We start from the raw sequence: 13,174 nt of genomic DNA on the forward strand, positions 1-13,174 counted from the left end.
AAGAAAACATAGGTGTAAATCTTCATGACCTTGGATTTGGCAATAGATCCCTACATATAACACCCAAAGCACAAGCAACAAAAGAAAATAATAGATCAACTGGACTTCATTAAAATTAAAAACTTTTATGCATCAAACAATACTAAGACAGCAAAACACCAATCCGAAGAATAGGAGAATACATTTCTAAATCATATTATCTAATAAGGGTATACTATCCAGAATATATAAAAAACTCTTATAACTTAACTACAAAAACAGTAAAAGCCAATTAAAATGGACAAAAGACTTGAATGGACATTTATCCAAAAAAGATATACAAATGGCCAACAAGCATGTGAAAAGATGTTCCATGTCATTAGTCACTGCGGAAATGCAACTCAAATCCACAAAGAGATTCCACTTTATACCCACTAGGATGGTGATAATCAAAGACTGAAAGTTACAAGTTTTGGTGAGGATGTGGAAAAGATTGAACCTTTTGTATACTGCTGGTGGAAATGTAAAACAGGGCAGCCACTGTAGAAAACGGTTTGTTTTTTGTTCTAGTTTGCTAGCTGTTGGAATGCAATATACCAGAAATGGAATGGCTTTTAAAAAGGGGGAATTTAATGAGTTGCTAGTTTACAGTTCTAAGGCTGAGAAAATGTCCCAATTAGAAATGTCCAATCAAAGGCATCCAGGGAAAGATACCTTGGTTCAAGAAGGCCGATGAAGTTCGGGGTTTCTCTCTCAAATGAGAAGGCACATGGTGAACACAGTCAGGGCTTCTCTCTCTCGGCTGGAAGGGCACATGGTGAATACGGCATCATCTGCTAGCTTTCTCTCCTGGCTTCTGGTTTCATGAAGCTCCCTGGGAGGCGTTTTCCTTCTTCATCTCCAATGGACTCTCCGCTTCGTGGTGCTGCAGCATTCTCTGCTCTCTTTGAATCTCTCATTCTCCTTTTATAGGACTTCAGAAACTAATCAAGACCCACTCAAATGGGTGGAGACATGTCATCCCCTAATCCAGTTTAACAACCACTCTTGACTAAATCACATCATCCAGGGAGATAATCTCATTACAGTTTCAAACATACAGTATTGAATAGAGATTATTCTACCTTTATGAAATGGGATTTATATTAAAACATGGCTTTTCTTAGGGGGCATACTTCCTTTCAAACCAGCACAGTTTTCTTCAAAAAGTTAAGCACAGAATTTCCATATGACTAAGCAATTTCACTCTTAAACTCACTGTATGGATAAACTCTGAAGGAGAGCACTTGCACAGGTCAATCTGCAAAGCCTGTAGATTGGGGAAGGTGTTTTCTTTTATTTCCTTCTATTTATTTTTGTTGTTAGCTCCTGGCATTCAAAGGTAACACTGTCATAACAATAGCTGGGTAGAATCTTAAGAAACAGATGCCTCAGAGTCTAAATTCCAGTGATAACACATTCGAATATCAAAATATCCAGGTTTCGGCACACTCCACTCAGTATGTGTTCCTCCCTTGGGCACGTCCATGTTAACCTCTGTAACATGTACTCTCTCTTTTTAATAAACTTTACTACTTATTACTAAAAAAAAAAGTCCAGGTTTCAACAACAGATTATAACATACACACACAAAAAAAAACAGGAAATGATGTCCCAGGCAAAGGAAATTAAAGCATTAGAAACCATCAATGCGGAGCACCAGACCTGGAACATACCAAAGACTAAAAAAAATGGCCCTAAATATACTCATGGAGCTAAAGGAAAACATGAACAAGGAACCAAAGAAAGTCAGGAAAATGATAGATGAAAACAAAGAGTATCAACAGAAAGAAATTATGAGAAGGAACCAGACAAAGTAACAGAAATGAAAAGTTACCTAGAGGTCAGTTTAGTTGAACACAGTAAGTACATGGAATCTTGAATAAGGCGAGAGATCTTGTTGGTTTGTACAGGTTAGTGTGATGACCCAATATATCCCAGAGTGATTTGGAAAGAGAATAAAAAAGTATTTGCAAAGTCCCCTTGGGGGAAATGGGAGAAAGGAGGAAACATTTAACTACCCTTTAGGGGAATTCCTGGTATTTTTTGCAAGCAGTTGGGGCAACCAAATCAACAGGCAGAGCCCTTGATCTTGGGGTTTGCCCCTATGAAACTTACTCTTGCAAAGGAGAAGCTAAGCCTATCTATAATTATGCCTAAGAGTCACCACCAGAGAACTGCTTTTGTTGCTCAGATGTGGCCTCTCTCTCTAAGCTAACTCAGCAGGTGAACTCACTGTCCTTCCCTCTATGTGGGACGTGGCACCCAGGGGTGTAAATCTCCATGGCAACGTAAGATAGGACTTCTCTGGTTACATGGGCTCTCAGGGGTCTCATGGCTCTCTCGTCGCTCTCCAAAATATTACCTCTTTTAAAGAATTCCAGTAACAAATCAAGACCCACCTGGAATGGGTGGAGTCACATCGCCCTCTAATCAAAGGTTAATACCCACATCTGGGTGAGTCACATCTCCGTGGAGATAATCTAATCAAATTTCCAACCTACAATACTGAATAGGGATTAAAAGAAACTGCTGCCTCCACCAGAAGGATCAGGATTAAAACATGGCTTTTCTAGGGTGCATAATCCTTTCAAACTGGCACATTCTTCCCTCTGGACCCTCAAAACGACATGTTTTTCCTATATACAAAATACATTCATTCCATCACAATGTGAGAAAGCCTAAAAGCATTTCAATAACAATACAAATGCAACACAAAGTCAGAAACAGTACAAAATCTCATCAAAGTCAGCTACAGGTATGGTCTGTCCTAAGTCAAAATTCTCTGGTTCTGGACTTGTAAAACTCACAAGAAGTTATTTGCTGCCAATATACAAAGAAGGGACAGTCATAGGATAAATACCCCATTTCCATAGGGAGAAACTGGAAGAAAAACAGAGCTCACTGGATTCAAGTAGTTTCAAAGACCTGCAGGGCAAACCCCATTAGATTTCAAAGTCTGCTAGTAATTTATCTTTGGGGCTATAGAAAGTAGCAGTCCCACCCTTTCCAAGGCCCTACACAGTGACCCATCTCTCTCCAAATGCAAGCTTGGGGGACACTGGGGAGACCAACTTTTTCTCGGCTCCACTCTCTCCAAGCTTTGGGGCCACACCCAGGCTCTCTGCCATCTCCAGGACACACATACTCAACCCCTGCCTGTGTTGGCAACCAGGCTCTCCCCAAACCCCAAGGAATGTGTTTCACCCTCTCCAAGACCTGAGGCGGCATGATTTATCTGAAAACCTACAACTGCTCTAATAAAAAAAGAAAACTTTTCTTTCCAGAAAAAAAAATTTCCTGGAGGGAATAAACAGCAGATTGGAGCTGGTAGAAGACAATCAGTGAAATTGAAGATAAGACAACTGAAGCCACCCAGTCTACGGAGCAGAAGGAAGAATTAAGAAACACAAACAGAGCCAGAGGAACTGTGAGTTCCTCTGAACTCACAGAGGAGTTTGGTTGAAAACTTTCCAAATTTAATGAAAGACATTAATATAAACATTTGAAATGCCCCACAAACTCTAAATAAGATAATTCCAAATACAGCCATGCCACAGCATATGATAATTAAAGTGGTGAATGCCGATGATAAAAAGAGAATATTGAAATTCACAAAAGGGAAACAACAAGTCACTTAAAAGGGAGCCTCAATAATATTAAGTACTAATCTCTCATCTGAACACATGGAGGCAAGAAAGCAGTGGGATGACATATTTAAAGGCTGAAAGCAAGAAAACTCTCAACCAAGAATTCTGTATCAAGTAAAATGTCTTTCAAATGAAAATGCTTATAAGAAAACAGGAGAAAAGAGAAGGCTCAAAAGGATATTGAAACAATTTCATAGTGGGACATATGAAAACTTAGAATATAGACTATAAGCTTTATAGCAATGTTAAACTTCTTGAACTTGATAAGTGCACTTAAAGTGCATATAAAAGTGAATATTCTTGTTCTTAGGAAATGTACATGGCAAATGTACAGTGTTCAAGGATTATGATATATACAATCTACACTCTTGAATGTTCAGAACGGATTGATAAATAGACAGACAGATGGACAGATTGACAGACTGACAAACTGATGAATGGATGGATGGATAGAAGGATATGGTAAGGATGGCAAAATATTAAAATTGGTGGATCTGCTTTCAATGCTGTTTTATAACTGGAGAAACTAAGAGTGGGGACATGAATGGACATTTGCACACTGGTGTTTATGGTGGCAGTGTTTGTGATTCACAATGGATGGAGGTGGCTTAAGGGTACAATGAGAGACGAATGCAAGGGGGAACTGTGGTGTACATATACAATGGACTATTGAGTGGCTGCCAGAAGGAATGAAGTTGTGAGGCAAGCAACTAGGTCAATGAACCTTGAGGACTGTATGGTGAATGGAATGGCAGAAATAAAAAGACAGATAGATATTATCATGCCTCACTCATATGGACTAACTATAATATACAAACTCAGAGAACTGAATTCTAGAGCATGGATTATCAGGTTGGGGCCTATTGCAAAGGGTCCTAGATTCTAAGTTCTCACAGCAGTCACATCTATTCTGGAGTTCTGTTATTTCTAAATTCTGAGCTACTGAGCTGTCTGTAAATAACCTGTTCATTCCCTGGAATGTCAGGTATATATGTGACACCTAAGACTCAGAGTTACAGCACTGAAGCTATGAAAGTCAACAGTACCCCATACAGCAACCATCAGAAAATTGAAAAAGTGATCAAACTTCGACTAGAGATATGAATGAAGCTGATCTGGATAGGACTAAGGTAAATCAGAATACAGGGAAACAGATGATATGGTCCATATTTTATACTTCAACTTTTGTGTGAGACCAAAGGAAAATATGTTTATTTGGTACGAAATTTATATTTTGTGTAGCAAATTATCTAATTTAACTTGTATGGTCTGTTTATTTGAACATCATAATTACATGGAATCTTGAATAGGATGTGAGATCTTGTTGATTTTTACAGGTTAGTGTGATGCCTCCAAATATCACAGAGTAATGTGGGCAGAGAATTAAAAAGTATTTGTAAAGTCCCCTTTGGAGGCTGGGGAGAAAGGAAGAAATATTAAATTTCCCCATCTAGGGAATTCCTGATATTCTCACAAGCAGTGGGGACAACCAAGTCAATAGGCTAAACCCTCAATCTTGGGGTTTGCTCCTATGAAACTTATTCCTGCAAAGGAGAAGCTAAGTCTACTTATAAATTATGCCTAAGAGTCACTCCCAGAGAAACTCTTTTGTTGCTCAGATATGGCCGCTCTCTCTAAGCCAACTCAGCAGATGAACTCATTGCCTTCCCCCCCTACATGGGACATGACTCCTAGGGGTGTAAATCTCCCTGGTAATGTGGAACCTGATTCCTGGGATGAGTCAGGACCTGGCATCATGGGATTTAGAAAGCCTTCTTGAGCAAAAGTGGGAAGAGAGAAATGAGACAAAGTTTCAATGGTTGAGAGATTTCAAACAGAACTGAGAGATTATCCTGGCAGTTACTGTTATGTATTATATAGATACTCCTTTTTAGTTTATGGCATATTGGAGAGGCTAGATGGAAGTACCTGAAACTGCTAAACTGTGTCCCAGTAGCCTTGATCTTGAAGATGTCTGCTTAACTATATAACTTTTACAGTGTGACAGTGTGATTGTGAAGACCTTGTGGTCGATGCTCCTTTTATCCAGGGTATGGACAGATGAGTAAAAAATAAGGAAAAATATATAAATAAATAATGGGGGGGGTAAGGGTAAAAAAAAATAGGTAGATTGAAATACTAGTGGTCTATGAGAGGAAGGGGTAAGGGCTATGGGATGTATGAATTTTTACTTTTTTCTTTTTCTGGAGTGATGCAAATGTTCTAAAAATGATCATGGTGATGAATACACAACTATATGATGATACCGTGAGCCACTGGTTGTGTACTGTGGATGTATTGTTGTATGTGAAGATTTCTCAATAAAAATAGTAAAAAAAATCAATATGAATAGTTACCACATGTTTGATTAGTTACATAGATTTGGTCACTGTTGGTATTCCTTCGTAGATGTAAAATGTGGAATGGTTCTGAATAAAGGGCTTTTAGAATTTAAAAAAATCTGATCAGTGGTTCCTTTGGGTGTGTGTGGCAAGACTGGGTAGAGGCACAAAGGAACTTTCTGGGCGAAAGAAATGATCTATATCTTATTTGAGAATATTCATTTGTCAAATTTCACTGAACTATACAATTAAGATCTGTGCATTTTGCTGTATATAAATTATATCTCAATAAACTTAATATGTGGTATAAAAATTGGTGGATCTGGGTATATGGGGAGAGGGGGTATGATGGAGTTCTCTGCATGGGGTTTGTATTATTTTTGTAACTGTCTCATGAATTTGAAAGTATTTTAAAATAAAAAAGTTTACAATTAAAAAAGAAAACTTCAACAGGCAGACTGTGACTAAATATAATAATCTATGCCCTACATTTATAAAATGTCTCTGCCCAGAGCACAGAATATATTTTGTGAACATCATGAATAAGAGGCCTAAATTATGTAGAGATTTCATGTAACTTGCCGAAATCTATCTGTATCTCCTCTCCAAGGACAATTTTATTTTCCATGTGGCATTAATATAGTTAAAGCTTTTGTTTCTATCATATTCATTTTCCTTCTTTTTATAATTGGGTATAAAAAGATGGAATCAAACAAGACAGTGAACTGGTCAAATAACATCTATCTCCTAAAACAATGCCTTATTGATGGTGAGAAACTGATAAAGAATAGTTCTTTTTGAACAGTCTTCTCAATTTGGCAATCTTTTAAGCAAAAAAGGTAAGAGGAAGTAAAAGGTAAAGTAATTTCAAATTTAAGGATGCTTTTAGTCCTAAAAATTCTAGGCCTGAAAATTGCCTATAATATCATGATTGTTTTAGTGTTAGTTGTAAAAACTGGTAAGTGTAAAGCTCACTTATAAAACATATAGTTTTGGAATCCTACCTGAGTCAAGAGAGAATAGGGGGAGCTCGGGACACCCTGATATACATTCCTTTTCTATGTTACATAGTTTGCTAGAAAAAATATACATGAATTATACTGGTTAAAAAACAGTTTATAAGGCAAATTATTTACATAGAAGTTATCTACTTGGAAACTTTTACAATTATTAGCTATAAATTATATAGCAACTTTGCTACATAGGACACAGTAATCACATTATGCCCATTTTATTTTGTGGAAAAATAGACATGACTTCCATAAAGCTGGATACACACCTTGATTAGAGCAATATGGCAAACTATGGGTCAAATATGGCCTGCTCCCTTTTTTATGTAAAAAAAAGGTTTTTTTTTTTTCCAAAAAATTTTTTTCCAAAAATCAGGTTTTATTGGAATACAACGGTGGTCATTTGTTTACATATTGTCTATGGTTGCTTTCATACCACAATGGCAGAGATGCAACAGAGAGGCCGTATGGCCCACAAAGCTTAAACACTCATATCTGATCCTGTAAGAAAACGTTCACAGACTCCTGCTAGAGAATTAAAACCAAGGGCTAACTATTTATCATATCACTTAATCTAATGTTGCTTTTCTCTCACAAACAAGAAATTAGACCTAAGAACTAGGATGTGGTTAAGAGAATACAGTGTCACAAAGACAAAAATAAAAACAACAAACAAAATATTGGATTTTCTTCTGGTTGTGCCATTTACTAGGTGGCCCTGGAAAAGTTACTTCACCTCTCTTGACCCTATTTTCCACATCTGTAAAATAAGAGATTTGGGCTATGTGACTGCTAATCTTGCTTTCAACAGAACTACGGTTTATAAAATATATTTTACAAATTAGAAAGCAGTAGTGAAGGCAGAAAAATACTTAAATTGCTGTCTTTTACTTTTTATTTTTCCAAATAGATAATAAAGCAGTAAGGTACCTTTAAATCGTTACTACCACCTCATAAAGTGTAGTGGCTTAGAGCATTGAACCCCAGAAAAACATGTTCTAAACTGAATCCATTCCTACAGGTGTGGAAATATTATAAATAAGATTTCTTCAAAATGTTACTTAAGTTAAGGAGCTGCCCAAATAAATCAGGTCTGGCTTTAACCTGGAATCCTGGAGTCCTTTATAAGAAGAGTAAAAGTCAGGCAGAGAAAAAAAGCCAGAGGGAGCAAGCCAGAAACTAAACATCAAGGGAATCCAGAAGAGAAGGAAGAAGCTAGGAGAGGCTGCCATTTGCATTGCCATGTGACAGAAAAGCCAAGGACAAAGGATTGCCAGCAGCCTGCCCCAGAACACCACAGTGTTCTAGGGGAAAGACTGCCTTGATGATGGTTTGATTTTGAACTTCTCCTAGCCTCAAAACCATGAGCCAATAAATTCCCATTGTTTAAAGCTAGGAAACTAAAATGCCAAATAAGTAATGGTATCATGATTTTATAGGTGAGGAAACAGTTCCAAAAAATAAGTAACTTGAAAAACGTTACTAGCTCTTGCTTAGTGTTTCATTGACTAGCATAATATTAAGAATATGGCATGTACTAATTTGGGAGCTAAGGGCAAGGCATATAAAGCAAATAGATGAAAGGCTGGGTAGTTCCGTGCTGAATTAGAGACTGCATGCCCTACCAAAAGGGAGTAGCGGGTGCAAGGGTGGTTCAATGGTAGAACGCTCGCCTTTCATGTGGAAGACCCAGGTTCGATTCCCGGGTCTTTCGATTGCACCCCCCAAAAAAAAATTAAAAAAAGGGAGCAGCTACCATTCAGCTAGAGCCAACTGCTGGCATATGTGTATGTGTATCCAGTACTGCCAGATCTTTAGATTTTTCAGAAGAGGCCAGATATGTCAAATTTTATTTTAAATATCCCATTTTTAAAATGCTGACAATTGATTCAAATGTTTAAATACAGAGTGGGCTCGATTTGGTTCATGGGATGACAGTTAACAACTTTTATACTAACTAAATTTTTACTTGACAGATGATACCTCAACTTCAGTATAAACTCTTTTTTTTTTTTTTTTGGCATGGGCAGGCATCAGGAATCGAACCCAGATCTCCGGGATCAGTATAAATTCTTAATTAACCAAAGTAATGGGGGATAAGGAGAGATCACAGCATCACTATTAATCTTGCTTTCCATCGAACATTCTTTCAGAAGTATGACTGAAAAATTCCTTCTATATCAGACTTTCTGGTAGAGGTATTAATAAATAGGTAAAGAAGAAATAGGCCATCAGCAAGAAAAATAAATCCTAGATAACATTAAAACCAAACAAATCTGTTCTAAAGTATTTGAGATAGGCTGTATTTGTATGACAGACAATCTTAATCATGAATTAATACACATGGAGCCTTTAAAAATAATGGGGGTGGTCCCAAGAGAACGTCTTTTGTTGCTCAGTTCTGGCCTTTCTCTCCAGCCAACACAACAAGCAAAATCACTGCCCTCCCCCTGTCTACATGGGACATGACTCCCAGGGGTGTGGACCTTCCTGGCAATGTGGGACAGAAATCCTAGAATGAGCTGGGACTCAGCATTAATGGATTGAGAAAACCTTCTCGAACAAAGGGGGAAGAGTGAAATGAGACAAAGTGTCAATGGCTGGGAGATTCCAAATAAAGTCGAGAGGTTATCCTGGAGGTTATTCTTATGCATTAAGTAGATATCACCTTGTTATTCAAGATGTAATGGAGAGGCTGGAGGGAACTGCCTGAAAATGTAGAGCTGTGTTCCAGTAGCCATGAGATGATTGTATAATGACATAGCTTTCACAATGTGACTGTGTGATTATGAAAACCTTGTGTCTGATGCCCCTTTTATCTATCTCATCAACAAACGAATAAAACCTATGGCATAAAAATAAATAATAGGGGGAACAAATGTTAAAATAAAATTAGTAGATTGAAATGCTAGTGATCAATGAAAGGGAGGGGTAAGGGGTATGGTATGTATGAATTTTTTTCTGTTGTCTTTTTATTTCTTTTTCTGAATTGATGCAAATGTTCTAAGAAATGATCATGATGATGAATATGCAACTATGTCATGATATTGTGAATTACTGATTATATATGTAGAATGGAATGATCATTTCTTAAGAATGTTTGTTTGTTTTTTAATTTTTTTAAAAAATATAACATTAATTAACCCCCCCAAAAGAAGTTAATTATATATGAAAAATAAACTATATTTTGTATAGCTGAAAAAAAATAATGGGGGTGGTAAATTTAATTTTTTCTTTACAGTTTTATTTTGAAATAATTTCAAACTCACAGGACCATTGCCAAGGTACTATAATACCCATACATAGAACTCCAACATACCCATCCCCAGGATAACTGGATCCACCAATTTTAACATTTTGCAACATTTCATATTTGTCTGCCCGCCCACCCTTGCTCCCTTCCTACTTTCTGATTATTTGAGAGTAGATTGTATACATCATGCTCCTCTCCTCCAGGAAAAAAGTAACATCTGACAATTAAGAAAACAAATTTATCCTATTATTTTTAATCTACAGAAAGCAATTTGGGAATATTGTACATGCTTTGATGAACAATAAACTAAGCTCTATTTAAAGCAAAGCTCTGACCTAATGGTAATCACCAAAAGAATCAATAAAATGCTTAACTTTTCCATTCTAAAAGTCACAGGGGTATGGGATTTTAATTATTTGTCTTTTAGAAGTAGACACGAAAGAGGGAAGAGAAGGATGGAGGGGGGAAATGAGTAATTTTGGGGAATAGATTTTGCCTTTTACGAAACAACTGCACCATTAATTACTCCTCCATAAGGTGCCATAATTTTCAATGGGGTTCAGTGGGCTAATTATTATTTAAAAGTTTACATAAAATCGTCAGTGTGGTATAGGGAAAAGAACTTTAGGTAAAATGAATTAATTTTCCTCACTGCCTTCCATTAAAATTTCTAAAGATATCTTCCTGCTGAGAAAAAAATCCAAAGAATAAATTGAAAATTTAAAGACGAGATTAAGACAATAGTCTTTAAAAAAAAAAGATAACAGTAGTCTTAAATCCAAGACATAACTAGTATTACTATACTAGCAAGTTATTGTAACAGATTTAAAACTAAGCAAGATTTTCATCCTGACTTTCTAAGTTACTCTCACTTTTGCCTTTCTTTGGATCAGGAGAAGCTGGCCCATATAACTGCACCTGGAAATACTTAAGTCACAGCTTTATGTTTTGTAAAATGAATAATTATCTCACTTACATTTATATTTCTTAAGTACTCCTCTTACACTGCATTTGCTTAAAATGATGGGAACCCATATTATGTGATAATGAGTGATTGAGCTGATAACAGTTGGACAAATTACTTAATCTTTCTGTCCCTGAGTTTCCCTATCTCTAAACTGAGGACAGCATTGTTATAAAAATTAAACACATCACGTACAATTCTTGGAAATTGTTCTTGGAACATAGTAAGAACTCGATAAATATTGGCTCTTACTGTTATTATATAATAAAATGGTTACTTACTCTTTTGTTGAGACAAACAACAGGCCACAGACTGCAACCCAGTGTGCAACAGCAGCAGAGGCAACCACACAGCAGCCATTTCACATTGACTGGGAGAGCTTTTTTTAAACATGCATTCACACGGCCAATGCTGGTCTTAAATTCTTCTGGGGCTACCTGTAACGAGAACATTTTCTTTAACAGTTAGTGGGCAGCTTGTCATAAATGATCTCTACACCTAAGGAAAATGATTATTTTATTAGTTAACAGTAATATTTTAAGCACTTACAAATATATATTTCTGTCCCATTTCCCTCCATAAATATGGATGAAACTGTCTTGGATGACATTAAAAAGCAAAATAATATAACTTCATGTTCACAGAGCTTAGCCTGATTTTCCAAAACCAACTTTCTGAAGTGATAACAATGAAATAACAACAATAAAGTTGACGGTAAATGACGTTCATTAGGGAGTTTTCTTACCAGTTTTGTCATAACTCATTACTAAGGCAATATTATTTAGTCTCAAGTCATTCTGACTAAAAGTGAGTAAGACTAGAAGCATAGAGCATATTAAAAACTCAAATACTACCAGAGGAAATGGACTAAAAATAGACCTTTTTAATATTCCTGGATTACTTTTTAAAAAGCACCTCTCAAATATTTTTTCCCTGGCAAATTTCAACATACCAATTTTAACTCTTTCCATTGTTTGCAGGGAAAAACTATACTCATAAAAGACAATGCTGAATGATTATATTAAAAAACATTATTCAGCATAAAATGTACTTCCTACTGATTCAAATTCTGAAATGTGAAAGGTCTTTTAAAACACACATTTAATATTTCTAATTATTACCTACATTCCTGGAAGTGGCTGCTTGTGCCTCTCTCTGTAAATAAGGACAAGATTAGTGTGCCAGCTTGAAAGGATGTATGTACCCTAGAAAAGCCATGTTTTAATCCTAATTCCATTTTGCAATGGCAGCTGTTTCTTCTAATCCCTATTCAATATTGCATGTTGGAAACTTTCATTAGATTATTTCCATGGAGATGTGACTCATTCAAGAGTGGGTGTTAAACTGGATTAGGCGCAGATGTGTCTCCACCCAATCTAGGTGGGTTTTGATTACTTTACTGGAATCCTATAAAAGAGGAAACATTTTGGAGAAAGCTAGAGAATCTGAGAGAGCAGAGAATGCCACAGCACTATGAAGCAGAGTCCACCAGCCAGTAACTTTTGGAGATGAAGAAGGAAAATGCCCTCCAGGGAGCTAGAGAGGAAGCTAGCAGATGATGCTGAGTTCGTCATGTGCCCTTACAGCTGAGAGAGAAACCCTGACTGTGTTCACCATGTGCCTTTCCATTTGAGAGAGAAACCCTGAATTTCACTGGCCTTCTTGAATCAAAGTATCTTTTCCTGGATGCCTTAGAGTGGACATTTCTATAGACGTGTTTTAATTGGGACATTTTCTTGGCCTTAGAACTGTAAACTAGCAACTTAATAAATTCCCCTTTTTAAAAGCCATTCTGTTTCTGGTATATTGCATTCTGGCAGCCAGCAAACTAGAACAGGTAGTTCAAAGGCAAGGCAACAGATTTATACTGAAAATTCTGCTTGAAGGTTATCCAATTCAAAAGTATACTAAAAATAGTTTGTTTGTAGTGAAATCAC

General features: G+C 36.6%; 1 protein-coding gene across 2 annotated transcripts in view; it reads right to left on the reverse strand.

Moving 5' to 3' along the window:
* CHIC1 (cysteine rich hydrophobic domain 1) overlaps positions 1–13,174 on the reverse strand; it is a 52,985-nt gene that overhangs the window by 19,082 nt on the left and 20,729 nt on the right. For both annotated transcript variants that reach the window (XM_077146573.1, XM_077146572.1), the window contains one exon: positions 11,519–11,674. In XM_077146573.1, the coding sequence (XP_077002688.1) occupies positions 11,519–11,674 (156 nt within the window). The remainder of the gene's footprint in view (positions 1–11,518; positions 11,675–13,174) is intronic.

The sequence above is a fragment of the Tamandua tetradactyla genome, chromosome X (assembly GCF_023851605.1).
Source record: "Tamandua tetradactyla isolate mTamTet1 chromosome X, mTamTet1.pri, whole genome shotgun sequence".
Taxonomy (NCBI): domain Eukaryota; kingdom Metazoa; phylum Chordata; class Mammalia; order Pilosa; family Myrmecophagidae; genus Tamandua; species Tamandua tetradactyla.